Genomic DNA, 26,170 nt, shown 5'->3' with positions numbered 1-26,170 from the left:
ATCGCATCAGGAATAGGGAAATTTGGTATAGAAGTAGTTTGCTCAGTAATAGATATGCCCAAAACATTTATTTAAAAAAATTTAGAAACTTTTTGAACCAACCTTGAACAATGAAATCAAAACCCAAATATATCAGAATGCAACTAAAATGCTTTAACATTATGATACGCAGAAAAACAAATAAAACATAAAATACATACTTCATTGAGCGTTTTAAGTGCAAATTGGCACGATGAATATTCAGGATGTGAAATTTCTAATTTAGATAAAATAGCGTCGACCAATAAAGGCATTCTTGTAATCCTTTGCATTGGCAACATTAAAAATGAATGCAAAGATAATGATTCACACTTTGGATCAGCTTCTAGATGGGCTAATGTATCTTCAAATTTTTTATTTGTTTCCCTGAAAAAAAGAAAAACATAAACGTGAAAATTCATTTTACATAAAGTGCTGTCGGTACATACATTTTTATAATGCCTCACCGGCAGAGAGGCAGTGTCTCTTCATTTCATCTGGGGATTCTGAGTTTAAATCCCAATCAAGCTTAGCATTTATCATATGCCACAAAATTAAATTCATTAAAAAAAAGTGTGGATATAATATATCTGTAATCAGGCATTAGCTTGTAGTTGACGGAGTAAAACAAATAAATAATGCAAAAAAGTTCTTAAATTAATTTTTTAAACCATTAGTTCATCCAAAGTCAAAATCTTCCACATGACATAAAAGATTGTGGACAAATTAGGGTTTTCCTGAAGGAATCCTCCTGACCCTCAACTTAAATTACTGAAGAAAAAACAATTTTTTTACTAAATAAATTTATGCAAAATCATAGATTGCCAGGAACAGCATATTATATTATTTTTTAATAACTTTCTTCAGCAATGAGATTTGGTCTTACTTACAAGAATATAATATTATCAGAAAATTTGCATTTGATTGAGCACTGAATGTTATGCCTACGAGAAATAGAAAAGATTAAGAAGTTTGTATTTATTTAATTAGCACTTCACCCAATTTTGCAGGCAGCAGATAGGAAACCGTACCCGGGTTAGATCGAAAGGAAGAGCTTCATTCACTAAACCACACAAATACAATGGCTACAGTATTTGAAAAAGTACATACAAATTTAACAATGATCCAGTAGGTGTCTTAACTTTTTTTTTCCTTACCTCCTGGAACCAGGAGGAAAGGATAGTCTACTGTAGACTATCAATGTAACTGTGTGGTGCGCATAAACAGCCAAAAACTGTTCAACTGAAAGATATGAGGGGTGGCTAAAATGTAATACACTCATAACTTGCAAATGAAAGAGAAAATCAAACGAAACATGGTATAAAAATATATTTATTAGCAACAAAAACTTGAATTTATTTTTCCACGTAGTAACCATTTACAGCTGCACATTTATTAAAGATGAACTAGTTTTCTCATTTTGTCGATGAAGAATGCTGGTGTTCCTTGATCTGTGACCTCATTGTATCCTTCAGTTTATCATCTGTGGTAAAATGAATGCACTTAATGCTTTTTTCACTAAAAGAAGTGAAAATTCTAAGGGTACGCCTAATCTGGTGAGTGTACAGAGTATGAAATAGGTTCAAATTCAAACTTCACAAGAGCTTTGTTGGTTGCATGCAATGTGTGGTCAAGCATTATCGTGAGAATTATAACCCTGTGGATCGTTGTTGAACACGACACACAAGTCTCCTAAGATGTTTTAAATCTCTATGTATCATACAGAATTTACAGTCAACCTAATTTCCACATAGTTGGTCACACAACTATGTTTGGAATCCCAGAACACTTGTCAAGTTTCGACTCCCACCACAATACATGAATTTTATCCGGTTATAACATGAAACTGGTTTGCACATCTTCACAGTACTTAAATCGATAGTTTCATTACCATAAATGGCTTTTAAACAACGATGTCATTATTTACTTTTTCAGTCATTAAAAATTCAATCACTGCATGTTCATATAGCAGGCATATTCGACTCGCTTACCAACATCTGATGGAGGAAATTTTATTATCTACTGACTCACATTACTTCGATCAACAGTTTTATATGGAGATAAAAGATTTTAGATGATGTTGAATGTCACTAGCTTTCACTTTTCCCTCTATTAAAAATTCAATCACTGCATCACTCATTGATATAGCAGGCATAGTCTCAATTCTGCAATGGTAACTGACAGAAAATGAATGGCCATAGTTAAATGAGTTTTAGAATATTAGTAATAGAAGAATGAAACAAAATGACAGCACCTGTCGCTTTATGTAATATCTTTTTCCTGGGGTATTCCATTTTAACCCTTTGTGGGCAAAACAGTAACTGAGCCTTCTTACAATGTTTACATTCAGGATTACGCAAACATTCATATCCATGCATGTCTATTCATTTTTGTGTTTAAACATGAGTTTGTGTGTATGAGTCATATACTTGACGTAACAAACTATCTAGAATATAAGCTATCTCATTATAGACGTATCAAAATATTTTGTATAGTAGGTTTACAATATTATCTGAAAAAATACATGCTGTGAATGTTTTGGATACATTGTTCATGGTTAGAAGGAACAGTGTTTTTAGTGGTTTTGATGTCTTCATTACTCGTCAACCTCTTTGAGTAATAAAATAAATTTTATATGGTTTTAAATTTATAAAAAGTACTTACTGCTGTAAAACTTTCAAATTTTTGCCACCTCTCCCACATGTGGTTTTTGGGCCCCAAAAAGGAGACATTTTCAAAATCTTGCAATTTGGCAGCCATTTTTTTTAATGAAGGACAATCAGTAACAGTCCAATTTTTTTATAAGTACTACTAGTACCTATGAGTTAAAAGGTTAAAAACAGGCCTATTACCCTTAGCCCTTCATTATTTATTTTTGGCTAAAAATCTGAAAAAACAATTTGTAACTTCAGTAAACATTACAAGATTTGGTTATGTAACAAAATGAATCTTGAGTAAACTAAGATGAAGTTCCATCTTTACGGTTTCCTAAAAGCCCTTTTTGACCTCTGAATTATGTAAAATAAGAATGCTACAGCTCATGGAAAAAATGACAAAAATGGCTGTTTTTACCAGTTGGCAAGTTAGAAAATAATCTATTACTCAAGAATAACATTTTTTTTAAATATTAAAAAAATATTTTTTGGTCACTACAAGGTGGACAGTTATCATATACCAAATATCATATCAAAATCAAAAATAGTGATGTAATAAAATTTTTGAAAATTTGTTGAATTAAAATGGAATACCCCTCCTCTGCTACATTCCAGTATGCATTATATTTCAGCTGTCCCTCGTAAACAACAGATTATAGATGAATTAGTACCATCTTCAGTTTTTTTATTCAATAAATAATTTACATATTGAAAAAAATGTTAATAGTTAATAACCAGTAAAAGCTAAATGTAAAGGTTATTCACCGCATCAATAAAAATACCGGATTAGAATACTGTAATGCTAAATAACATTAAAAAAATAAATACTTACTTCAGTTTTTTAAGAGTAGCATTTAAATCAATTTGATTCGAGCAGTATGAGATATAAACTTGAAAATAATGAATCGCATGTCTGTGAATAATATCACAAATACCAGCTAACATAATCGATTCTTGCCAACATTTATCTAACGAGCTTAATAACTTTTCTGAACATTTACGTACTACAAAAAAAAATTGAAATTTATAAAAGTCAAAATATACAAAAAAGAAGTAATAATTAATTATATCACAATTATTCTTATCAGTACGAAAGTACAACTTATATATAACTATTAAATTAGAAATTCTTATTTCATTAAACATAAATTCTTTGTCTATCTACTTTATAATTATTTTTAATTCAGATAAGTCACTTTTATACGTCACAGAAAAAGATTACTTTTTGAATAATCAGTATCACGAAGACTTAGATTTCTGAAGAAATAGAAATAATTTGTCAACATAATTTATTTTAGAAACTGAAATACAAAATTAATATTTTAATTAAAAAGTACAAATTAAAAAAAAAACTGATCTCGACACAATTTCTGTGATTTCAAATTTTTCCTCTTCCAATTGCACATCATTTGTAAATTTTTAATAACTAAAAGTTCTATGTTGTTTTCCCATTTTTTACTGCAATAAATTTTTAAAGTCTACAACTTTTCTTTCAATACCTTCTAACCATTACACATCTTCTAACAGTTGAATAAATAGCAGGCAGCAAGTATTGTTTAGTAACATATGCTTCTTAAAAATCTCATTTTCATATCAGATTTTACACATTACACCAGGTGATTTTTTTTTCTTTTACAATTATCCATTTGGAGAGGTTAAATTTTAAGTTGTCAGTTACCCAAGACCTTAGCTTCTGTTTTCCATCTTACAAAAGATATTCTTCCAAAGCCGAGTCAATAAGATTGTTCTATTCAAATTTTTATAACCTCACAACCAAATGAATAATTTCTTTTAAAAATTATATAAATACTCTACTACATGGCATAAAAGAATACATAAATGTATTGAATTAATAAAATTAAAACAAGAAATAAAAAAACACAGGGAGGATAAGGCAAGATTAGGAATGAATGATTATAATAATCAATAATACAGGATCGGATAAGATTAATATTTGGAACAATCTGGATAAGGCAACTTCATAACTTCGAAGAAAACAAATTTTGAAACCGACATCTTTTTTTTAAATCAAAAAGATAATGTAATAAGATTTTTTTAAAAACAAATTATGTTGAAACTTATTAGACATGATTAATTGTAAAACGTGAAAATATAATTTTTTGTGCAGGAGCATTTTTGGAACTGCAAGATTCAATCGTTAAATAATTAAGTACTCACATTCAAAATACTGAAACTTTTTCTTCCAAAAGATCTTTTGGTGCTAATCATCAGCACTATACACAACATTAAGATGCCAACATTTTAATAAAAATCACATAAAAACCAATTTTTATTTTACGTGTAAATTTAGAACATTTTGGTTAATATCTTTATAATATGTACATCTTCCTCTATTAATCATGAGACCTTGCCGATGGTGAGGGGGCTTGAGTGCTCAGTGATACGGAGTAGCTGGACTGAAGGTGCAACCATATCGAAGAGGTATCTGCTGAGAGCCAGACTAAGGAATGATTCCTGAAAGAGGGCAGCAGCTCTTTCAGTAATTGTTAAGGGTGTAGATCAGAAGGACTTAAACGGCCATACCAACATCACTCAATCTTCTGAGTACTACACAGCTGAAAGCAATGGAAAACTATGGCTGTTTTTTTTTCCAAGAAAATGTAGCTCTCTGCATTTTCATGTAACAAAAGATGGAGATGCCTTCCTTGGTAAAATATTCCAGAGGTAAACTAGTCCCCCATTTGGATCTCCAGGTGAGGACTACTAAGGAAGGGATCACCAGAAAATTAAAAAATAACATTCTATGTGTCAGAGCGTGGGATGTTATAAGTCTAAAAAAGGCTGGTAGGTTAGAAAATTTACAGACTGGGCAAAAGGAATGAGAGAGGGACTGACTTACTGAGTTTTGCACGAAGTATAATTTAGTAATTGCCAACACAGAGTTTAAAAATCATAATAGAAGAATATACACATGGAAAAAGCCTGGTGATACTGTAACGTAGCATATAGATTTATATCACGGTTAAACAAAGATTTAGAAACCGACTTGTTGATCGCAAAGCATATCCTGGAGAAGACATTGATAGCGATCATAATTCAGTGATAATGAAATGTAGACTGGGGTTTAAAAACCTCAAGAAAAGGTATCATATGAATCGGTGGAATTAAGAGAAGCCTGAGGAAGAGAAGGTAATGAAAATTTTTGAAGAGGGCATTGCAGGAGGTCTGAGTCAAAACGATATGGTAGAAAATATAGAAGAAGAATGGGAGAATGTTAAAAAGGAGATTCTTAAATCAGCAGAAGAAAACTTAGGCGGAACAAAGGCAACTGGTAGAAAACCTTGGATATCAGAGGTTATACTGCAGCTGACAGATGATCGTAGAAAGTATAAGAATGCTAGTGATGAAGTAGGTAAAAGGAACTATCAACAATTAAGAAATACTATAAACAGTAAGTGCAAAAGAAGAATGGATTAAAAAAGTGTTCAGAAGTGGAAAGAGAAATAATCTTTGGTAAAATAGACAGCATACAGGAAAGTTAGGAGAATTTTGTGGTACATATATTAGTCTAATAATGTGTTTGGTGTGTAATATTTATGAAAAGGGGAAGTTCTGTTTCTGTCAGATTTCACAAAGAGTGTTATTGTCATGAAGCAAAAGAAAGCAGGAGCAGATAAATGTGATGAATACAAAAAATTAGCTTAACTACTCACGCACCAAAAATCTTAACTAGAATTTGTATAGAAGAATTGAGAAGAGAGTGGAAGAAGTGTTAGGAGAAGACCAATTTGGTTTCAAGAAAAGTATAGGGACAAGGGAAGCAATTTTAGCACTCAGATTAATAGCAGAAGGAAGATTAATGAAAAACAAACCAAAGTACGTAGCATTTATAGACTAAGAAAAGACTTTTAATAATGTAGACTGGAATAAAATTTCAGCATTTTAAAAAATTTAGGGTTCAAGTATAGAGATAGAAGAACAATTGGTAACATTTACAGGAACTAAACTGCAACAGTAATACTCAAAGAACATAAAAAAGAAGGCGTAATAAAAAAGAGAGTCAGACAAGGATGTTCCCTATCCCCGTTACTTTTTAATCTTTACATAGAACTAGCAGTTAATGATGTTAAAGGATAGATCTGGAGTAAGAGTGCAAGGTGAAAAGATAAAGATGCTACGATCTGCTGATGATATTAATTCTAGCTGAGAATAAAAAAGATTAAGAAGAAATAATGAATGGCATGGATGAAATTCTACCCAAGAACTACCACATGAAAATAAACAAGAACAATGGAATTAAATATAGTAGAAACAATGTAGATGAACCACTGAATGTAAAAATATGAAGAGAAAAGATTATGGAGGTAGAAGAATTTTGTTATTTGGGAAGTAGAATTACTAAAGATGGACAAAGCAAGAGCAATATAAAATGCCGAATAGCAGAGGCAAAACAAGCTTTCAGTCAGAAATATGATTTACTTAAATCAAAAATTACTTTAAATGCCTGGAAAACATTTTTGAAAGTGTGTTTGGGGCATAGCTTATATGGAAGTGAAACTTGAAAAGAAAAGGTCAGAAGCCTTTGAAATGTGGTGCTATAGAAATAAATGAGATGTTAAAAATCATATGGGTGGATTAAGTGATAAATGAAGAGGTGTTGCGGCAAATTGATGAAGAAAGGAGCATTTGGAAAAATATAGTTAAAAGAAGAGATAGACTTATTGGCAAAAACAAGAAAATGATTGAAACGTATAAACTTTTTTGATTAAAATTAAAAAATTAAAATTAAATCTTTTGATTAAATTAAAAATAAAATTGTAGAAACCACAAAAAATGTACCATGTTAAAAATTAAATGTTTCTGTAATTTACATTTTAATGTCATTCGGCTTCCAACACCCTCCACAATCAATGAACCAAACATTACCTGAGATAATAGATTTGCTAGCATAGCAAACGATAAAGTTTCATACTACTTGCAGATAAAAATATCAGCAAAGATACTAAATTAGCAGAGTAATTTTTTCATTAATTTTTAATTAGAAGATTCCTGTTAAACCTATACGATGTAAAATATTTAAGGACAAATAATTTTACAAATCGATTAAAATTTAGGTGTTTACTGAAAATTCATAATAGTTGTAAAAAAGTGAAATAGATCATTTTATTAAAATATTATTACTACGATTCTAAAATAAAGGGACTAACTCCAACATGGTAGAAGTGTTTTACGACAACAGTATCCCCATCTAACTCATGTATAATGAGCTGACCTCAATTCCTGAAAGTAATTAATTTCAACAAAGTGCAGCCTACTTATCAGTATACAAACATATTTCATGAATAATATTACTGATGTATTAAAAAAAAAAATTATAAAACAAACTATAAATTTGACATACCACGTCAAAATAAGAAAGTAACATTTTTAAATTGTAATTTTAATCGGTAGTAAATGAATGGTATTCACATATAAATATCGCTCCCATAGACTAAACATAAATCAAGCCAAATTATAGATGAGGAGAAATAAAAAAAAAACCAAAGGGATATTTTTGTTTTCGTAGTTAACAGGTTGGGAATGTGGATGTCTCTTTTTTTATCCCTTAACCTCAGAGTCTGTGTGTGTTGCAGCGATGATTCTTTGATAAACTTTATATTAATGTAATATCAAGTTAATTTATAAAGAGCACTCCACTGTCTTTTCTGGATCATGAAGGAGGGATGTTTTCTTCTTATTCAGTTTTCAGCAATAAACCCATTCCTTTTCAATGTTTATTGATATTATTCATATCAACAAATACTAGTACGCGGGGTAGGCATTATATATTTATGAATACATAATGCCTACCCCGCATACTAGTAAAAAATCTTTGCATGTATAATAGCAACAAAATCTATAAGTTTATTGTTGACACCAAAGAATCATGACATTAGTTGAAAGTATCAACATTTTTCAATTTATTTTTTTTTTTTTTTTTAGGAATAATAGAAGCAGAACCAAGATATTAATGTAGAGAGAAACGAGTACAGAGTCATAATTTGTGATACCGTAACTAAGTGAGATTGAAAGATACTTTTATATATAATATAGAATGAATGGTGCCCACTTTCGATAAAATTTTCAACCTAACCACAAATGATATCAGGACCATTTTCTTATACTTTTGTTGACATTACAATCTATTGTGTAAAACTGGATATTTATGTTCAATTTTTACCAAATTTTCTATAACCAAAGATTTTTTTTTTTTTTTAAAACAAGGTTTCTTAAGTATAGTATCTGCAGCAATTAAAATGTTGCTGATGGGGAAAAAATCTGACAAAAGTTTAATTAAATAAATTAACAATTAATATAATCCACCTATCTAGCATGTTGATATATCCCTAGATCTTTCAGCTTACTTGGAAGCCATCATCAGGAGTTAAAATTAATGCATTAAAGTCAAAGTTTAAAAATCATAGTTTAAATTTAAAAACAGTCATGACTGTTCCGGTCCTACTAGTATACATATACTAGTAGGATACTAGTGACTTGACTTTAATACATTTTTAACTTCTGATGATGGCTTCCAAGTAAGCCAAAAGATCAATGTAAGGTGGATTATATTAATTGTTAATTTATTTATTTAACACATTAGCGGTACCATGTTTGAGAAATTAACAAGTTTAACTGTTGCAAATTCGCATTCTCACCGCTAAATAACCATTTTCATTGATCAGGTATGTAATCAACCACATATGTAGGTCCTTCCAAAATCAATGCTGCAAATATTCTGCAACGGTCAGAAGGAGCCTTTAGAAATTAAATCTTTCATCTACATACACTTCAAATACTTTTTCATATAATTGTGTTATCGCGCAGAGTTCCTGGGCAACCAATAATCGATCCAAATCTCTTGCATTGTACTAAGGACACTTCAGTTACCTCAGTGCAAGAAGAGAAACTATTACATATAAATCATTGATCAACAGTGTTTGAAATTCTCAGCAGTAGAATAATTGTGTCAGTACGCATCTAAAAGTTCATAAGAAAATCTGCAAGAAATATTTTTTTAAAAACATGACTTATGAAATCAAATGACTTTTCTGGATATATGACTTATGGATGATTGAAAAAAACATAATAAAAAACTTTAACTCATTTGCAATTTCATAAATTTTGACTAAATTTTTGAACAGAATATGACATCAATACATCAACAGAACAGAATTGATGTAAATTTTTAAAAACAGTAAAATCTATCTGAATGCTGCTTATCACAGAAAGAAATGAAACTATTTATAAATGACCTATCTGTTCATACATCTTTTGTTGACTCATGTAATACTATTATCATACTAAGAATTACTCAAGTCTATAAATTACCTTTATAGGTTTTAATCTTCCCCGACTGAAGAACACATATCACTATATATTCCCTTGGTGTAGAACTACTTAAGCCCACAGTCTATGAAAACTTATGGACAACAAAGAAATCATTATACCAACCTCCTAATTGGAAAAACAAAAATATCCTTTACATTCTTATTTCTTTATAGGTACAATTATGTTTTAATTACCTGGTGTAATACAACCAAATAAACTTTTTCTATCTTTGGCAGAAAGAACAGATTCATCTTGTAATAATGGACTAGCAGCGAAATGTTTCTCTAAAACGATTAACGACTTAAAGTATGATGCTTCAGACGTCATAACTTCAAATTTTGCTTCTTGTAGTTTACGTTCCTCTTTAGTTAAAGTTCCTAGAAAACAAAATTCATTAAATAAAACAGATAGTAACTGATAAACATACATGTTAATTTATTTAGATCAATTTTTATAGACTTTTTTCCTGTGCACGTTAAATAACTATATATAATATATTATTTTTTCAGCCTCTGCAAAGTACAGAATTAGAGAACATTCTTACTTTACCATGTTCATCAAAATGTTTTTCGACCCAAGCCCATCTTCAGTGATATTTTTTTTTTATTTTAATAAATTCTTCTTTGTTTACATTTACACATTAATTTTAGCTTTTTACATTTTATTTTGTAAAAATTACAAACAAAATTAACACATTTAAAAATTTTAGAACAAATATTTGTTAGTCAAGAGAATGAAAAAGTATTGCAATGTTTCAAATCTATCAAACTTTCTTAAAATCGACTACTAATGAGCACTCTTTACATTTTCTAATTGCAACCCACATACTACTGCAACTACCTTACTGCATAACTAATCAATTCGACTTTACAAGCTATACTAAATTTTTATATAATAGAAAAAACAATGATAATAAACCTCCACATATGAAATTAACAGAACATTATGTAAAAATATAGAGCGAGCAACTTAAAAACCAAAGCACTACAGACTAAATACAAATACATGAAGCCGCACCTCGTCTGAATGAAACACAGTATTGGATCTATCTTTCCACCCAACAGAATGTTTTTAAGAAGCTTATTTCAATAATTAAGATGTTTTGGTATGTCTGTTTTCTTAAGTTGTTACACAATACGGTTTCAAATTTAAATCTTGAAGAATTTTGTAACAAGATATGTGTTATACACTACTTTGTTGTGATAGCTACCGTATAAATCTTTTGGCAGAAATTCTTCTTTGAATATTAGCTATGATCTCTAAAATTTAATTTCCTAAGCATTTGGCACCCATTGGTATTAATATTTTTTTTAATTTGTTTTTTATACTTCTGTAAATATTATCGTTTTTATTAGAATCTTTATTATTGATATCCAAGCTTTTATTATTTTTAATACTATCAATTACATTAATGAAATTATTTCTCAATTTATTTTTATTGTCTGTTATCAATTTTAAATAAATTATTTTCTACGTCGATAATCGTGTTTTTGATAATTTTATTTTTATTTGGGGTTGGTAGGTTAAATTTTAATGCGTGTTTAATAACATTTAATCTCTACATTATTGAAATCAATATCTGTGGTGTTTATTATATCTTCGCCAAATGTGTGTTCATAATTAGTTATATTCTTTGATGTTATTATGTTATCATGTTTTGTCAGATTATTTATTAAATGTATTCATTTTATTGTTCAATTTAATATATTTAATATTCATCAATCTGTTAATTTTAAAATCTATTATTTTTAGTAAGTTTGCAAAAATTACACTACCCAATTTGAATATTAGGTCTGCATGAAATGTGTATAGTCTACATTCAAACTTTGTTTTTTGTTATATTTTAATTTCATATTTTAACCATTCTACAATACATTTATTTTTAGCTATATTAGCTGCTTTAGTATTACTTTTAATTATTATATAAAATATAACTAGGTGTAATTTTATAATTTATACATTTTTTATTAAATTTTATATTAGACATAGACGCTACTATGAAAATTGCATTTCATCTTATTCATTTTTTATTTTTCTCATTATGTTTTTAATGTGTAATCAAATTTCAATTTTAATCAACCGACGATGAGCAAATTCCTTGAAAGAGTTTTTGATTCATAAAAAAGAAAAAGAAAAATAATAAGACAAGGGAAGAACTATTAACGATTCTGTACTTCGGTGGATTGTGCTGAGATTTGTTTATGCATTGGATATATATATATAAATTTTATGTATGTAAATTTTTTTACATAATTTAATACACCTTATGTTGTTTAAGTTCTTTCTCATTTTGTTTCATCTTATTCTATTAAGGAGGGCTTCTATTACTATTAAGTAGGGCAAAACCATTTTTTTACATTTCAGGATCAGAAGTCCAGAAGTTCTTGTTCATGTACTAATTAAATGATTTTATTACATTAGTATGTCACTTTGATTATATATTCATCTGATTTCATTCAGGTGTGGGGGAATAAGCCTAATATATTTTTAACTTTTCACATCAGTTATCCTTTTATTTGACGTTTTCAGGCTAGATTAACTAATTTTTAGGACATTTTGTACGATGAATTCTGAATATAAGACATTAATACCAATTAAATTTGGTTGCAATCAGGGATCGGTCATCATGGATCCTGTATCTTAAAATTTTACTTCAGTAGAATAATTTTTTCATGTAATTCAATACCTCTTGGGGAGCTTATACGCTTTTGTTTTGTGTTGTTTATCAATGGATCCTAAATTAAAAGGGTTAGAGCAAAAATTGTTTCTGTCATGTAACATTAAAAATTGTATACTTTTCTGGCAGTCAGCTTTTTTTTTCAATATTATGATTGATCATGGATAAATGAGATCTCGGGTACGATCCTGAACATTTTTAATTTTACTCCAACAAAGAATAATTACAAAAAATAAAAATACAAGCTATAAGTTTGAAAATGAAGAAAATTAAATTTCTAAATACGCTTCAGTAGCAAGTTTTTAAAAATTATTGAAAATTAGTCATTTAGATACAAAATGTACACAGTATGTCTGAAAAGTCCCCAAACTAAGTTAAATAAAAATACAAATTTAAAGATAAATGAATTTACTCACATCAGCCCTCTACATGGAACCCTTATCTAGATATACACTCGTTGCAGCACTGGTAGAGGTCGTCAAATGCTCTGGAGAAATCACTTTCTGGGACTGCCTTCAACTGCTTGGTGCAAGCCCTTTGTATGGCCAGAATGTCATCGTAAAAGCATTTCATCTTCAACTTGAGTTTTGGAAAAAAAAATAGTCTGCTGGAGCCAAGTTGGGGGGGATAAGACGGTAGTTTGATTTGCGGCATAATAACGTGTTAAAGCTGTTGCCATGTGTGCCGAGGCATTGTCGTGCAAGAGAAACTAACCATCCGGATCTTGGTGCTTAAGCCGGATTCAACAAGTTTAATACATCAGGCGTTTCATTAGATCCAAATAGAATTTAGAATTCACGATTTGACCAGTTGCATGTGCACTTTTGCAACATTTTCATCATAAACAGCTGTTGATGGCCTCTCGCTTTGTTCATCATCATCCAATGATTCTTTACCATCTTTAAACCGTTTCCACCATGTTTATGTTGTAGTATGAGATGCGTCTTCATCACCAAATACTTGCTGTATCATAGAATAGGTTCAACAAAAGATTTTTGAAGTCGGAAGACAAAGTTTTATCGCGCTTTTCTGTTCCATGTTGCGAGCTCGCACAAGGACACATGAACACAATGTACACGCCAAATATAACTGGAGTGACAAAACATTATGAAATTTTATACACATACTTGTCAGACATCGTACTAAATAGTTCCTTGGTTGTCCAAGAGATGGCACTATTTGTATTAACTACAGAAATTTAGTTCGAGATCTTTTCAGACATACTGTGTACAAGGTGTGGTTCAAAAGCAAGAGCTGATCAATAACAGAATGAGAACAGTTGAAAAAATGAAAAATTTATTAATGGTTTTAAATAATTACACATTTACTTTATTTTTCTGCACAATTGCCTTTTTGTTCAAAATACTTTTGATATTGCGAAACAAGAATCTTAAAACCCAATCCATACAATTTCACCACTTCAGACATTAACCACTTTTGCACCAAGATTTTCAACTCTCCACCTTCCCTGCATCATTGAGATGTAAGCCAGTTTTTGAGGTGTAGAAAGAGATGGTAGTCATTGGGCATAAGATCAGTATTGTAATAGGCTGATCAAAAATCTCCCATCCAAATTTTGTAATTGTTTCTGTTGTGCATGCAGCCATGTGTGGACATGTGTTATTGTGAAGAAGAACAATTCCTAATCTGAGTATTCCCTGTAATTGGTTTTAAATGGCATGATGCAGTTTAGTGTTGTTAGACTTTCAATGTGATGGATGTTCCAGGTTCCATTAAATCAATCAAAAGCACACCCTTTTCTCCCAGAATACAGTTGCCATGATCTTCCTTCAAGATTAGGCTTCTTTGAATTTTTTTGGTTTAGGTGAATGGAAAACTTACAAATACTGCATGGACTGTTGTTTTGTTATAGGATTGACAAATAAAATCCACATTTTGCTACTACTGATGATATGGGAAAAAATTTTGTCTCTTTCATAATTAAAGTGGTCGGGAAAAGCACGCGCAAAGTCATTCTGTGAACTTTATGAGAACTTGTCAACATTTTCAGCACTCATCGTGCATAAAGTTTACAATAGCCTAAAGTGTCAGTCATGATTCTCAACAATGTTGCTTGAAAACATCTGGAAATTCTAGAGGAAGTTTGCTAAACATAAAGAAACAATTTTCTCTCACTTTTGCATTCACACATTCAATGAGATTGTCAGTCCGGACACTAAACATTTGAATGGTCTTTCTTAAACTCACAACACCACTGCCTCCACTTTTCCTTCACTCATCGCACTAGGCCAACAAGTTTTACATAACTGACAGTGAATTTCAGCAGCATTATGCCCTCTTATGCTTAGAAATCTAATCACTGATCAAACTTCACAACTGACAAGATTTGTTATTGCAGCACTCACTTTAACACTCTGTCTCGCAAAGGTAAACAATAATGAACTGATGACAACGTGGCGGTTACATGCCCAACAGACCACTTACAGCTACTTCACATGCATGAACCAATCAGTGTTGCCAATCACTATTTATAACTCATTGGCTCTTATATATTATAGAAATAAAAATACAACTTAACATTTTACGAATTAAAAATTTTTAAACAATATTAAACAATAACAAAAATGAAAATAAAGATTTGAAATAATGATCGAAGCTCCCTCCTCTATGAATCATGAGACCTTGCCGTTGATGAGGGGGCTTGAGTGCTCAGGGATACAGAGTAGCTGGACCGAAGGTGCAACCATATCGGTGAGGTATCTGTTGAGAGCCAGACTAAGGAATGATTCCTGAAAGAGGGCAGCAGCTCTTTCAGTAGCTATTAGGGACATGAGTCAGAATGACTTAAACGGCCATATCAACATCACTCAGTCCTCTGAGTACTGCGCAGCTGAAAGCAATGGAAAACTACAGCTGCTTTTTTTCGAAGAAAATGTGGCTCTCTGCATTTTCATATAGCAATGATGGAGGCGCCTTCCTTGGTAAAATATTCCGGAGGTAAACTAGTCCCCCGTTTGGATCTCCGGGTGGGGACTACTAAGGAAAGGGTCACCAGAAAATTAAAAAATAACATTCTACGAGTCGGAGCGTGGAATGTTAGAAATTAAAAAAAGGTTGGTAGGCTAGAAAATTTAAAAAGGGAAATGGATAGGATAAAGGTAGATGTAGTAGAAATTAGTGAGGTTCGGTGGGAAGAGGAAGGCGACTTTTGGTCAGGTGATTTTAGAATAATTAACTCGCCTTCAAATACTGGGCAGGCAGGAGTAGGTTTCGTAATGAACAAGAAGATAGGGAAGAGGGTAGAGTATTTCAAAATGCACATTACAATATAAAGTGTAATCTATAAGTATAATTTAGTAATTGCCAACACCCAATTTAAAAACCATAATAGAAGAATATACACTTGGAAAAAGCCACGCGATGCTACTGCAAGGTATCAGATAGATTATATCATGGTTAAGCAAAGATTTAGAAATCAACTCGTTGACTGCAAAACTTACTCTGGAGCAGACATTGACAGCGACCATAATTTGGTGATAATGAAATGTAGATTGGTAGAATTTGTAGATTGTAGAAACTGTTGGGGTACATAAATTAAAATCTAATAATGTGTTAAACAAAGATGGTACACCAATATATAATACGAAAGGTAAAGTCGATAGATGAGTGGAATATACTGAACAGTTATACGGAGGAAATGAATTAGAAAATGATGTTATAGAGGAAGAAGAGGAAGTTGAGGAGGATGAAATGGGAGAAACAATACTGAGATCTGAATTTAAGAGAGCATTAAAAGATTTAAATGGCAGAAAGGCTCCTGGAATAGACAGAATACCTGCAGGTGAGGAAGCGATTGATAGATTATACAAATTGGTGGGTAATATTTATGTAAAAGGGGAATTTCCGTCAGACTTCAAAATAAGTGTTATAGTCATGATACCAAAGAAAGCAGGGGCAGATAAATGTGAAGAATACAGAACAGTTAGTTTAACTAGTCATGCATCAAAAATCTTAACTAGAATTCTATACAGAAGAATTGAGAGGAGAGTGGAAGAAGTGTTAGAAGACCAATTTGGTTTCAGGAAAAGTATAGGGACAAGGGAAGCAATTTTAGGTCTCAGATTAATAGTAGAAGGAAGATTAAAGAAAAACAAACCGACATACTTGGTGTTTATAGACCTAGAAAAGGCATTCGATAACGTAGACTGGAATAAAATGTTCAGCATTTTAAAAAAATTAGGGTTCAAATACAGAGATAGAAGAACAATTGCTAACATGTACAGGAACCAAACAGCAACAGTAAAAATTGAAGAACATAAGAAAGAAGCCGTAATAAGAAAGGGAGTCTGACAAGGATGTTCCCTATCTCCGTTACTTTTTAATCTTTACATGGAACTAGCAGTTAATGATGTTAAAGAACAATTTGGATTCGGAGTAACAGTACAAGGTGAAAAGATAAAGATGCTATGATTTGCTGATGATATAGTAATTCTAGCCGAGAGTAAAAAGGAATTAGAAGAAGCAATGAACGGCATAGATGAAGTCCTACGCAAGAACTATCGCATGAAAATAAACAAGAACAAAACAAAAGTAATGAAATGTAGTAGAAATAACAAAGATGGACCGCTGAATGTGAAAATAGGAGGAGAGAAGATTACAGAGGTAGAAGAATTTTGTTATTTGGGAAGTAGAATTAATAAAGATGGACGAAACAGGAGCGATATAAGATGCCGAATAGCACAAGCGAAACGAGCCTTCAGTAAGAAATATAATTTGTTTACATCAAAAATTAATTTAAATGTCAGGAAAAGATTTTTGAAAGTATATGTTTGGAGTGTCGCTTTATATGGAAGTGAAACTTGGACAATCAGAGTATCTGAGAAGAAAAGATTAGAAGCTTTTGAAATGTGGTGCTATAGGAGAATGTTAAAAATCAGATGAGTGAATAAAGTGACAAATGAAGAGGTATTGCGGCAAATAGATGAAGAAAGAAGCATTTGGAAAAATATAGTTAAAAGAAGAGACAGACTTATAGGCCACATACTAAGGCATCCTGGAATAGTCGCTCTAATATTGGAAGGACAGGTAGAAGGAAAAAATTGTGTAGGCAGGCCACGTTTGGAATATGTAAAACAAATTGTTGGGGATGTAGGATGTAGAGGGTATACTGAAATGAAACGACTAGCACTAGATAGGGAATCTTGGAGAGCTGCATCAAACCAGTCAAATAACTGAAGACAAAAAAAAAAAAAATCGAAGCTCTTTACAAATGTTTATAACTTAAAAAACTATTTTTGGATAATTTCTGAAAGTAGATGGAAAATACAGTACAAAGTAACATTGAAACTAATTAACTAGGCACTACAGTGCACGACGTAATAAAAACTGGTCTGTACACTTCTAACTGTTTGTATAAAAAGGATTAAACATTGCAAACAGAATTTTATTACATACTTACACATACATAAATACTTACTTAATATTTCACTGTTTAAAACTTGTGGAATTTCACACCATAATGTTCTATGATGACCATATTTTGGAGTAATTAATTCCATTGCAGACGGTCTTGATATTAAATGATCACCAATCTCTTCATAACCATCTGAATCCAACGGTTCCCCGGTATTATCTTTATCAGTTGTCTGTTAAATAACAAAAATAAATAAATAAAAAGTATAATAAAAATAACACTCGAGTGTTTCACCTAACCTAAAGAATAAAAAACACATTGAGGTCTGCACTACATAAAAATGTGTTTAATACTTCTAACCTGACACTCATTGGAATTTGAAACACATCTAAGGGCTTTAATTATTAAAATTATGGTACAGAAAAATTACTGTTTTTAATAATACAGATTGTTTTACGGTTCTAATTTATTGTTTAACATGTAAATATTTACATAATTTCTAAATATATGGAATAAAAGTTTCATTACACTTTAATGAAGAGTTCGACTCTCTAATATTTATTGCAATCTAAAGGAAATTTGATGTTTCAGTAAGACTTGAGCACAAACCACAACATTATATAACGAGGGTTCACGTGTTCAGCATGTGTGTAGACCAGTGTTAAAATTTTTTATAAAAAAAATCTCATAAAAATTTATATTAAGGTAAAGTATAAAAACATTTATCAGTTATGTAAGTAAAGCAGTACAATTACTGCTAATAAAATTGGGGTTTCATTTTATTAAATACTCATCCTGTAAATATTACAAAAAACTAACATGTTTGAAAAAAAAATTACAAAATTTTACAACAAATGTAAAAACTGTTACACGTAGTTTTATTTATTTTCTTTCACTGATACTTTTAAAATGTAATAAATAAAGTTTATGGAAAATGATGTTTTGCGACATATCTAATTCTTTCAAATTACACAGAATAATAATAAAAAACAATAAAAGGTAGACAATCATGAACGTCAACTGAGAATGATCATTTTAAAATACGCATGCTGTTACCAGAAACAAATATCAGCCAACATTCTACAAAACAAACGATATCGTAATTTTTACAACTGTTATTAATGATTTTGTTCAAAAGAACTGAATGTATATTAAGTTAGAGCAAATTCTGTTCTCGGATGGCTTAAAAAGAAACAAAAACATTTTTTTGGCTATAGCTAAGGATCTGTAAAAAAGCAACAGAAAAATTTTCAAACTTTTAAAGAGATGATGAAATATAAAATGATGACAAAACATATTCTAAACTTCAAAACGGGTGGTAAAACATAATCAGATAGTTACAACACAAAAACAAAACCACAAATGTTGAAGACAGGAAAAATCATCTCTACTAAAGAATAATATGATAGTAACTTCAACATTGTGGTAATATTATATTCATATATTTCCTGTAAGATCTATTGACAAAAAGAATTTTATTTAAAGCAATGCTAAGTTTACGAAAGGCAGATAGCAAATTTTCCAATTAATTTTTTTTTTAGAATCTCTGAATATCAGAATGGTATCAGGTTATAAATCACTTTACCTAAAATAAGAAATGATGACAACAAATGCCAAAACAAATCATCAAATCATTTATATTTGGAATACAATTTTTCCTAAAAAAAAAATTCCACTTAAGTTTCGAGGAAAAGATTACATCAATAAAGGAACCATCTTTACAAAATAAAAATAAAATAGAATCATCAAAAATCGATCCACTCATTTGATCTATAAACTCAAATTACAAGTATCATCAGCTGGTCAGCAGTTGTGTCTATTAAATGAGTGAGTGTCATTAATTATTAGTCAGTCACAATAATGTTACTAGTTAAATAAGATAATAATATTAATAAGTTATTATTTTATTCATAAAATAATTATTAATTATAAGACCAAAATTATAACGGCCAAAAATTAACAATATTCATAAAGTGATAGCATCCATGTCACTTTATACTCCTGACAATACATCGAATGAATATGGTACATAAATATTTATAGCATTTTCTTTCATCGCTGATCAAGTATTTAAAATAACATATTCTCCTTGAGTTTGCAGGCTGCACACTCCACCTTCACCTGCCTTTTATCTTCTTTTTCTGGTTAATCATCATCTAAAATGGCAATTGCAATTATAGATACATCTTTCGTAGAGAAATTCATTATGAACATAACAGCATCAAAACCCATACTGAGAATTTTTCTTCTAGAAAACACAAGCTTAATCCCGGTATAACATAAATTGACTCCATAGGATGCCCTTTAATTTACATATTAACTATAGGTAAATTAAAATGTAAACATGTATTATTTATTTAAATAAAAATCATTTACATTCAGCCTAAATAAGATTTATCTTTTCTTTGAATCAGTTGGATCCGTACTCTTCAATCCTTTCTCTTTCGTGCTTATCATATTATTATTATAATCTACAATCTTAGTTATCTGTTTTATACACTCTAAATACGCTTCTATTATCAAATTAACTAGTTTTGGATATCTCAATATACAGACTAATTAATCTCTTAATAGTGTTAAGATGTCTTCATTTTGAATTTTATTGACCTCTAATTTGCAACATACTTCAGTAATATCATATATCAAAGGCTTTATATTCCTTCCTATTTTTCCTATCATCCAAATTTAGCTACCATAATGCACTACATACCACACAAAAACTTTTAAAAATTTCTTTTTCCTATTCACATCAATAATATTTAACACTTATTTACTACTTTCCTGAGTCATACTAGTCTAATTTTTATCTCTACTAAACTTCATCCATCCTTTATACATTTACGGCATAAGTAAGAGATATTTTATATTCAATCTTAATATTTAATTCCTCATTTCTTCATTCCACAAAATTTCATTACCTAATTTTATTTATTACAGACACAATTTCTCTTCTAACAATAAATTTACTCCAGAATTTTTTCTAACTCATTTTTTTCCTGTGTAAAGAAAAATATACTGTCAAATCGATCTAGTGAAGTAGAAATGCTGAATTTCTAAAACCGGTTTAATAATAATTTTTTTGGAATACTTTTCTGAGCGATAAAAACCTAACACAAAACAACTTCACGTTTAAGAAACAAAAAATAATGAATGATCAGATAAAATTGATAAACAGTTAAGTTAAATCACGGTCACAATAATAATACTGAAGCTGAACATTTGTCAAACAACGGATTCTATTACGCATCTTAAATTTTTACATCAACAGTTTTCATACAAAAGATGAAAACAATCATGTAATATAAGGTAAATAAAATGAAACAAAAACAAATATACAGAAATTAAAACTTACCGAATAACATAAGTTTAATTCTTTTTCAGTGACAGTCGCATTATAAAACTGATACAAAGGTTCATCAGCAAATCTTAAATGTAAATCGGAACCGTGACTGGAACCTACAAATAAATAATAAATCATAGAATTACTATTATATCCGATGATTACTATTAAAAACCTCATGATTTTTTATAGATTATTGTATGTGTGGCATGGTGTGATACAAGGTGATGTAATCAGGACTAGCTGCCATTTCAGTAACTTGAAGCCACGGAACACTATGTACCGGGTCTGCACTGAAAACATTTTTTGAAAACAATGATTCTGTCTTCCTCAAGCACAGAAAATTCCGTCAAGATTCTAATGTTGGTCTCCACAGTCCCATCCATACTCGTAACACGATCATGTTGCAGGTGGAGAATTTCAGTACAGCATCAACATAAGAAAAACTATCAAGATGGCTGAAATTTGTAAGAACAAAGAGAGCACTGACCAGGTAAGGCAAGCGATTGAAGCTACTTCTTGACATTCAATGCACCGACATACCTCTATTCTGAACATTGAACATCAAACTGTCAGAAGAATACTGCTGCAATCTGAGTTGAATTTCTATCCCTGTGAATCAATGCTTGTTCAAGAATTGGCACCCTTATGATTGGGAATAATACAAAGTTTTTGCATGGATTAAACAAAGAAATCCTCATTACCGATAAGCCAATTTCCACTTGTTGGATTATATTAATAAAGAGAACTTCTTTTATCAATTTGATATGAATCAAGGATGGCTTCATAAGCATCCACTTCATATACAACAGATCACAATATAGTGTGGAGGTGGTAAAGTTTAGGGTGATCGGTCCATGTTTCTTTGAAGAAAACAGGGTCAGATAGTCACAGTGAACGCAAAACTGTACACTTGGATGCTGCAGAACTTCCTTGCTCCATAAATTTACAGAAGACGCACAAACAAACTGGAACCGTAGCTCCAACAAAATGGGATAACTGTCCGCATGACTACAGTGTGAATAGCTTTTTCTTTTGGGATTATTTAAAATCCAAAGCGTACACCGAAAAGTCACATTCACCTGGTAGTGAATGTGAGTTGCACGGTATGAAATGTAATGACAAGCAACCGACTGCAGCAGTGAGTAGACCAAGACGGATGACATTTCCAAGATGTTATTTTCTGCTCTTAATGTTAGTGCAAATCAAAAAATCTGATTTTTCAATGATAATGGCATACATGTCGCTTAAGAACAAAAAGATGTTCTTTTTAATTACTGTTTTATTATTCTAAAAAAATTCTGGTTTTTCTACAGCCCAGCCAGTAGTTCATTTTATTTTTTTTTTGTTCTTAGAATAAGAAATTAATTTAGTTATAGCTGTTGCACACAATTAATATACTTTTTTGTCTTTTACCATGAATAAGCCAATACCTCTGGCCTCAGAGGTAGAATGATAGCATCTGCTTTTCGTGAGTTTAAATTTAAATCAGGCTTGAGACTTTTTATATGTTACAAAATTCATCTTTCGTAATCGACTCTAACTGGATGATTATCCTGTAGTTGCTAAAACACATGATCTACAATAATACTGTATTATTATTATTTGTATACTTTACATTGTATAATTTCATCTTGTTATAAATAAGGACAAAGTCAAAGTTTCAGAACTCAAAAAGATTATTTCCCTCCAATTTTGCATTACTAAGATTAGAATATACATAAAAATGACAGTTATTTTTATAGATGTTTATTAATGCTATGCTGTGCAGTACAGTTCTTTTTGTTTATGAAATATGGAAACCTTTAAATAACTTTTCAACAGTTAAATATAGAAAAATTTAATTTAGCAAATTCTTAAATCCCAAAGTTATCTATTTTGTGGTATGTGATGTCTGAGCATCCAGGAGGCTCCATAGGAAGCAACGCAAAAATCTGAAATGAGATGGGTAGGATTGTGACTTCAAAAGGGTAGAATTGAAAACCAAACATTTTAACATAAAACACTACAGGCTATGACAACCTTAAACGAAATAGCAGCCATTTAGCGTTTTTCACATCTAATTTCAAAGGCGGTCTACAGCATTCCTTAAATAACTGCACCAAATTAAAAAAAATTAATGAAATGATCCTGACTGCAAAAAAGTATTGTTTTTTGGTATTCTTGCAGTGTACTTTTTAAGAGGCACGTTTTTAAAGTTAGGTCTGTTTTGAATTTGCCATGTAAATAGATGGTGCTTGCGTAGCTCAGTTATTTCAATCAACAGTTGGCTGTAGCAACAGTATTTCAGTCATTCTGTTGTTAGTTCTTTATAATCATTTATTTACAAACCGTGCAAAAATTTGTAATACACTGAATGCAAAATATACAAGGAGTAATTCAATTTTTTATGGCAAAAAGCAATTCTGCAGCTGAAATTAACAAGCAAATTTATAACATTTACAGGCTGAATATTATGAATGAGGGTAAAGTAAGGCAATAATACTGTTCATTTCAAGAAGGGCGAATGAATGTTCATGATGAAAAATGTAGGAGCTGGCCGTCAGTGACAAGAGATGATGTGACTGAAAACATTGACAAAAACATTTGAAACTGAGTGCTTCATCGTGTCACAATGTTTCCTGATGTTTTGCGGTCTTTGATTTCTAAAGTTTTGACTGAAAAATTGTGCTATAAAAATTTGTGTGACAGAAAGGTGCTGAAGATGTTAACAGACACACATGTGCGAGGAAAATCATCTTGCTGCGGTGCATGAATTTTTGCAGCGTTACAAAAATGAAGGTGATGAATTCTTAGATCGCATTTTTAACAAAGATGAAACCTGGATTTCTTATTCAAATGTCGAAAGAAAGCAACAATCAATATGAAGGTGGCATTCATCATCTCCTAGACTGAAGAAGTTCAAACAAGAATGTTCGTTAAAGAAGCTCATGCCTTGAAGCATGTAAGGTGATTGTAGAAGCTCATGTGAGATGATTGGAAAATCTTCAATCACCCATCCTAAAGCCCTGACTATCATCCATATAAAGCCCTAAAGCCCGGTGATTATTTTCTTTTTCTTTACCTTAAACAGTAGCTCACTTCACAAAGGTTTTTTGAAGATATCAAACTGAAAAATAGCATTACTACATAGTTTTTCACTGGCGGCAGAATTTCTTGAAGAAAAAATGAACAACTAAGAAATGCATTCACATTGAAGACAGCCATGTGGGTAAAGTAGTAAATAAATATAATTTTTATGTGCAATAAAGTTTGTTCATTTTTTCCAGTTTTAGTTTTATTTCAAAATGAACCTTACTTTAAAAACACTCTTTCATACATACATGACAAATTTTAAATATTGAAAACAAAATTTGCCGAGCACTGTGGTGGAGTGGTGGCGTCTTGGCCTCTCATCTGGAAGTCCTGGGTTCAAATCCTAGTCAGGAATGACATTTATCATACGTTACAAAATTTCATTATATTCCCATGTACAAGTTTCTTTGTAAGCTTCTGTGGAGTATTAATTTATAAAAAAAAGAACTATATTTCAAGCAATATATTCTGATAAAACTTTAATAGAGTAGGAAATGAATAAACTAAGTACAAACAGCCTCTTTATAGAAGTGGTCCCTTCCTCCATCCAGAAATCAGAAAAATGTATGAAACACGGAAAACAGGCAGAATAAAGTTACTTTTTTTAATTTATAGAAAAGTGTATACTATTAAAAGTTAAAACGGAATGAAATATTAAGTTATAGCTTAAAAAAAATTCAATCTATTAAAATAGTTATTACGTATGAAGAAGTGGGAAATAATAAGAATCTAAACAATAAAGATTCTTGAGTAATGAGATTCAAGTTGCCACAGTATAATTGTACAAACATATGGTAACCGATTGCTAATTTATAGTTATTCAACAATATATTCTAGAAGGTACAGAGTTTTCAAAATGTGATGCAACCTTATGGAAGAATGCAATGTTTCCTTCTTTTTTTGCAGGTTTAACTGAGGAAAAATGAATTACACAATCCAGCAGAGAATATTCATCATCTCCCAATACATTAGATGTGCCAGTTATGCCGACCCAGAATGCCTTATCAGAAAAGTATGATGCGGGTGCAGAAAACAAGTTCTCCATCAAGCACCTGTATGACAAGTTCAAAGAGCCAGGGAATGTAGCAGGTGCACCCAAAAGTGGTCAACTGAAAGTGCTAACATCAGAAAAAATAATCTACACGCAAGCTGCATATATTATAGTGCCAAGAAATCAGTGCTATGCCTAGCTAGCCAGTCTGATCTCTCCACTGGCAGTGCCCACTTAGCATCTTGCAAGTGTTTAAAGATGCATCCATACAGAATTCGTGTTGTTCATGAGTTGTTACCTGACGATACTGGAAAATATGTAGCTTTTTGTCAGCGGTTCATGTCACCTCTAACGCTAGATGGGGGAAGAACTCGATGACCGATTTCATTCTGTCAAGGCATGGTACCACCTTGATGGATATGTGAATGGACAGAATCTAGCATTTGGTGTACGGATAATCCATATCAGCTGCATGAGTCTCTTCTGTGCAGACAAAAAGTGTACGTTTGGTGTACAATGTCACATAGACAAATCTTCATTACATTCTTTCATGGCACAGTGAACAGTGAGCACTAGATGCAGATGGTGCAACAATCTGTAAACACTAAACCTGCAGAACAGCTAGAGTACATGTGATTTCAGCAAGACAATGTTACAGCTCATACAGCCGACAACAGTATGACTTTCTTGGATTGCTGTTTTTATAGATAAG

General features: G+C 31.0%; 1 protein-coding gene across 5 annotated transcripts in view; it reads right to left on the bottom strand.

The window, feature by feature from the left end:
* LOC142334073 (uncharacterized) overlaps window positions 1–26,170 on the bottom strand; it is a 337,489-nt gene that overhangs the window by 17,759 nt on the left and 293,560 nt on the right. For all 5 annotated transcript variants that reach the window (XR_012758761.1, XM_075381743.1, XM_075381746.1 and 2 more), the window contains 5 exons: window positions 21,405–21,508; window positions 18,116–18,284; window positions 10,196–10,378; window positions 3,505–3,676; window positions 201–405 (listed from right to left, as the gene is read on the bottom strand). Coding sequence is in view for 4 of the 5 variants with exons in the window: in XM_075381743.1 (XP_075237858.1) it covers window positions 201–405; window positions 3,505–3,676; window positions 10,196–10,378; window positions 18,116–18,284; window positions 21,405–21,508 (833 nt within the window). In the remaining variant the exon portion in view is untranslated. The remainder of the gene's footprint in view (window positions 1–200; window positions 406–3,504; window positions 3,677–10,195; window positions 10,379–18,115; window positions 18,285–21,404; window positions 21,509–26,170) is intronic.

The sequence above is a fragment of the Lycorma delicatula genome, chromosome 13, assembly GCF_047948215.1.
Source record: "Lycorma delicatula isolate Av1 chromosome 13, ASM4794821v1, whole genome shotgun sequence".
NCBI lineage: Eukaryota > Metazoa > Arthropoda > Insecta > Hemiptera > Fulgoridae > Lycorma > Lycorma delicatula.
This window is presented reverse-complemented; position numbering and strand designations above follow the sequence as displayed.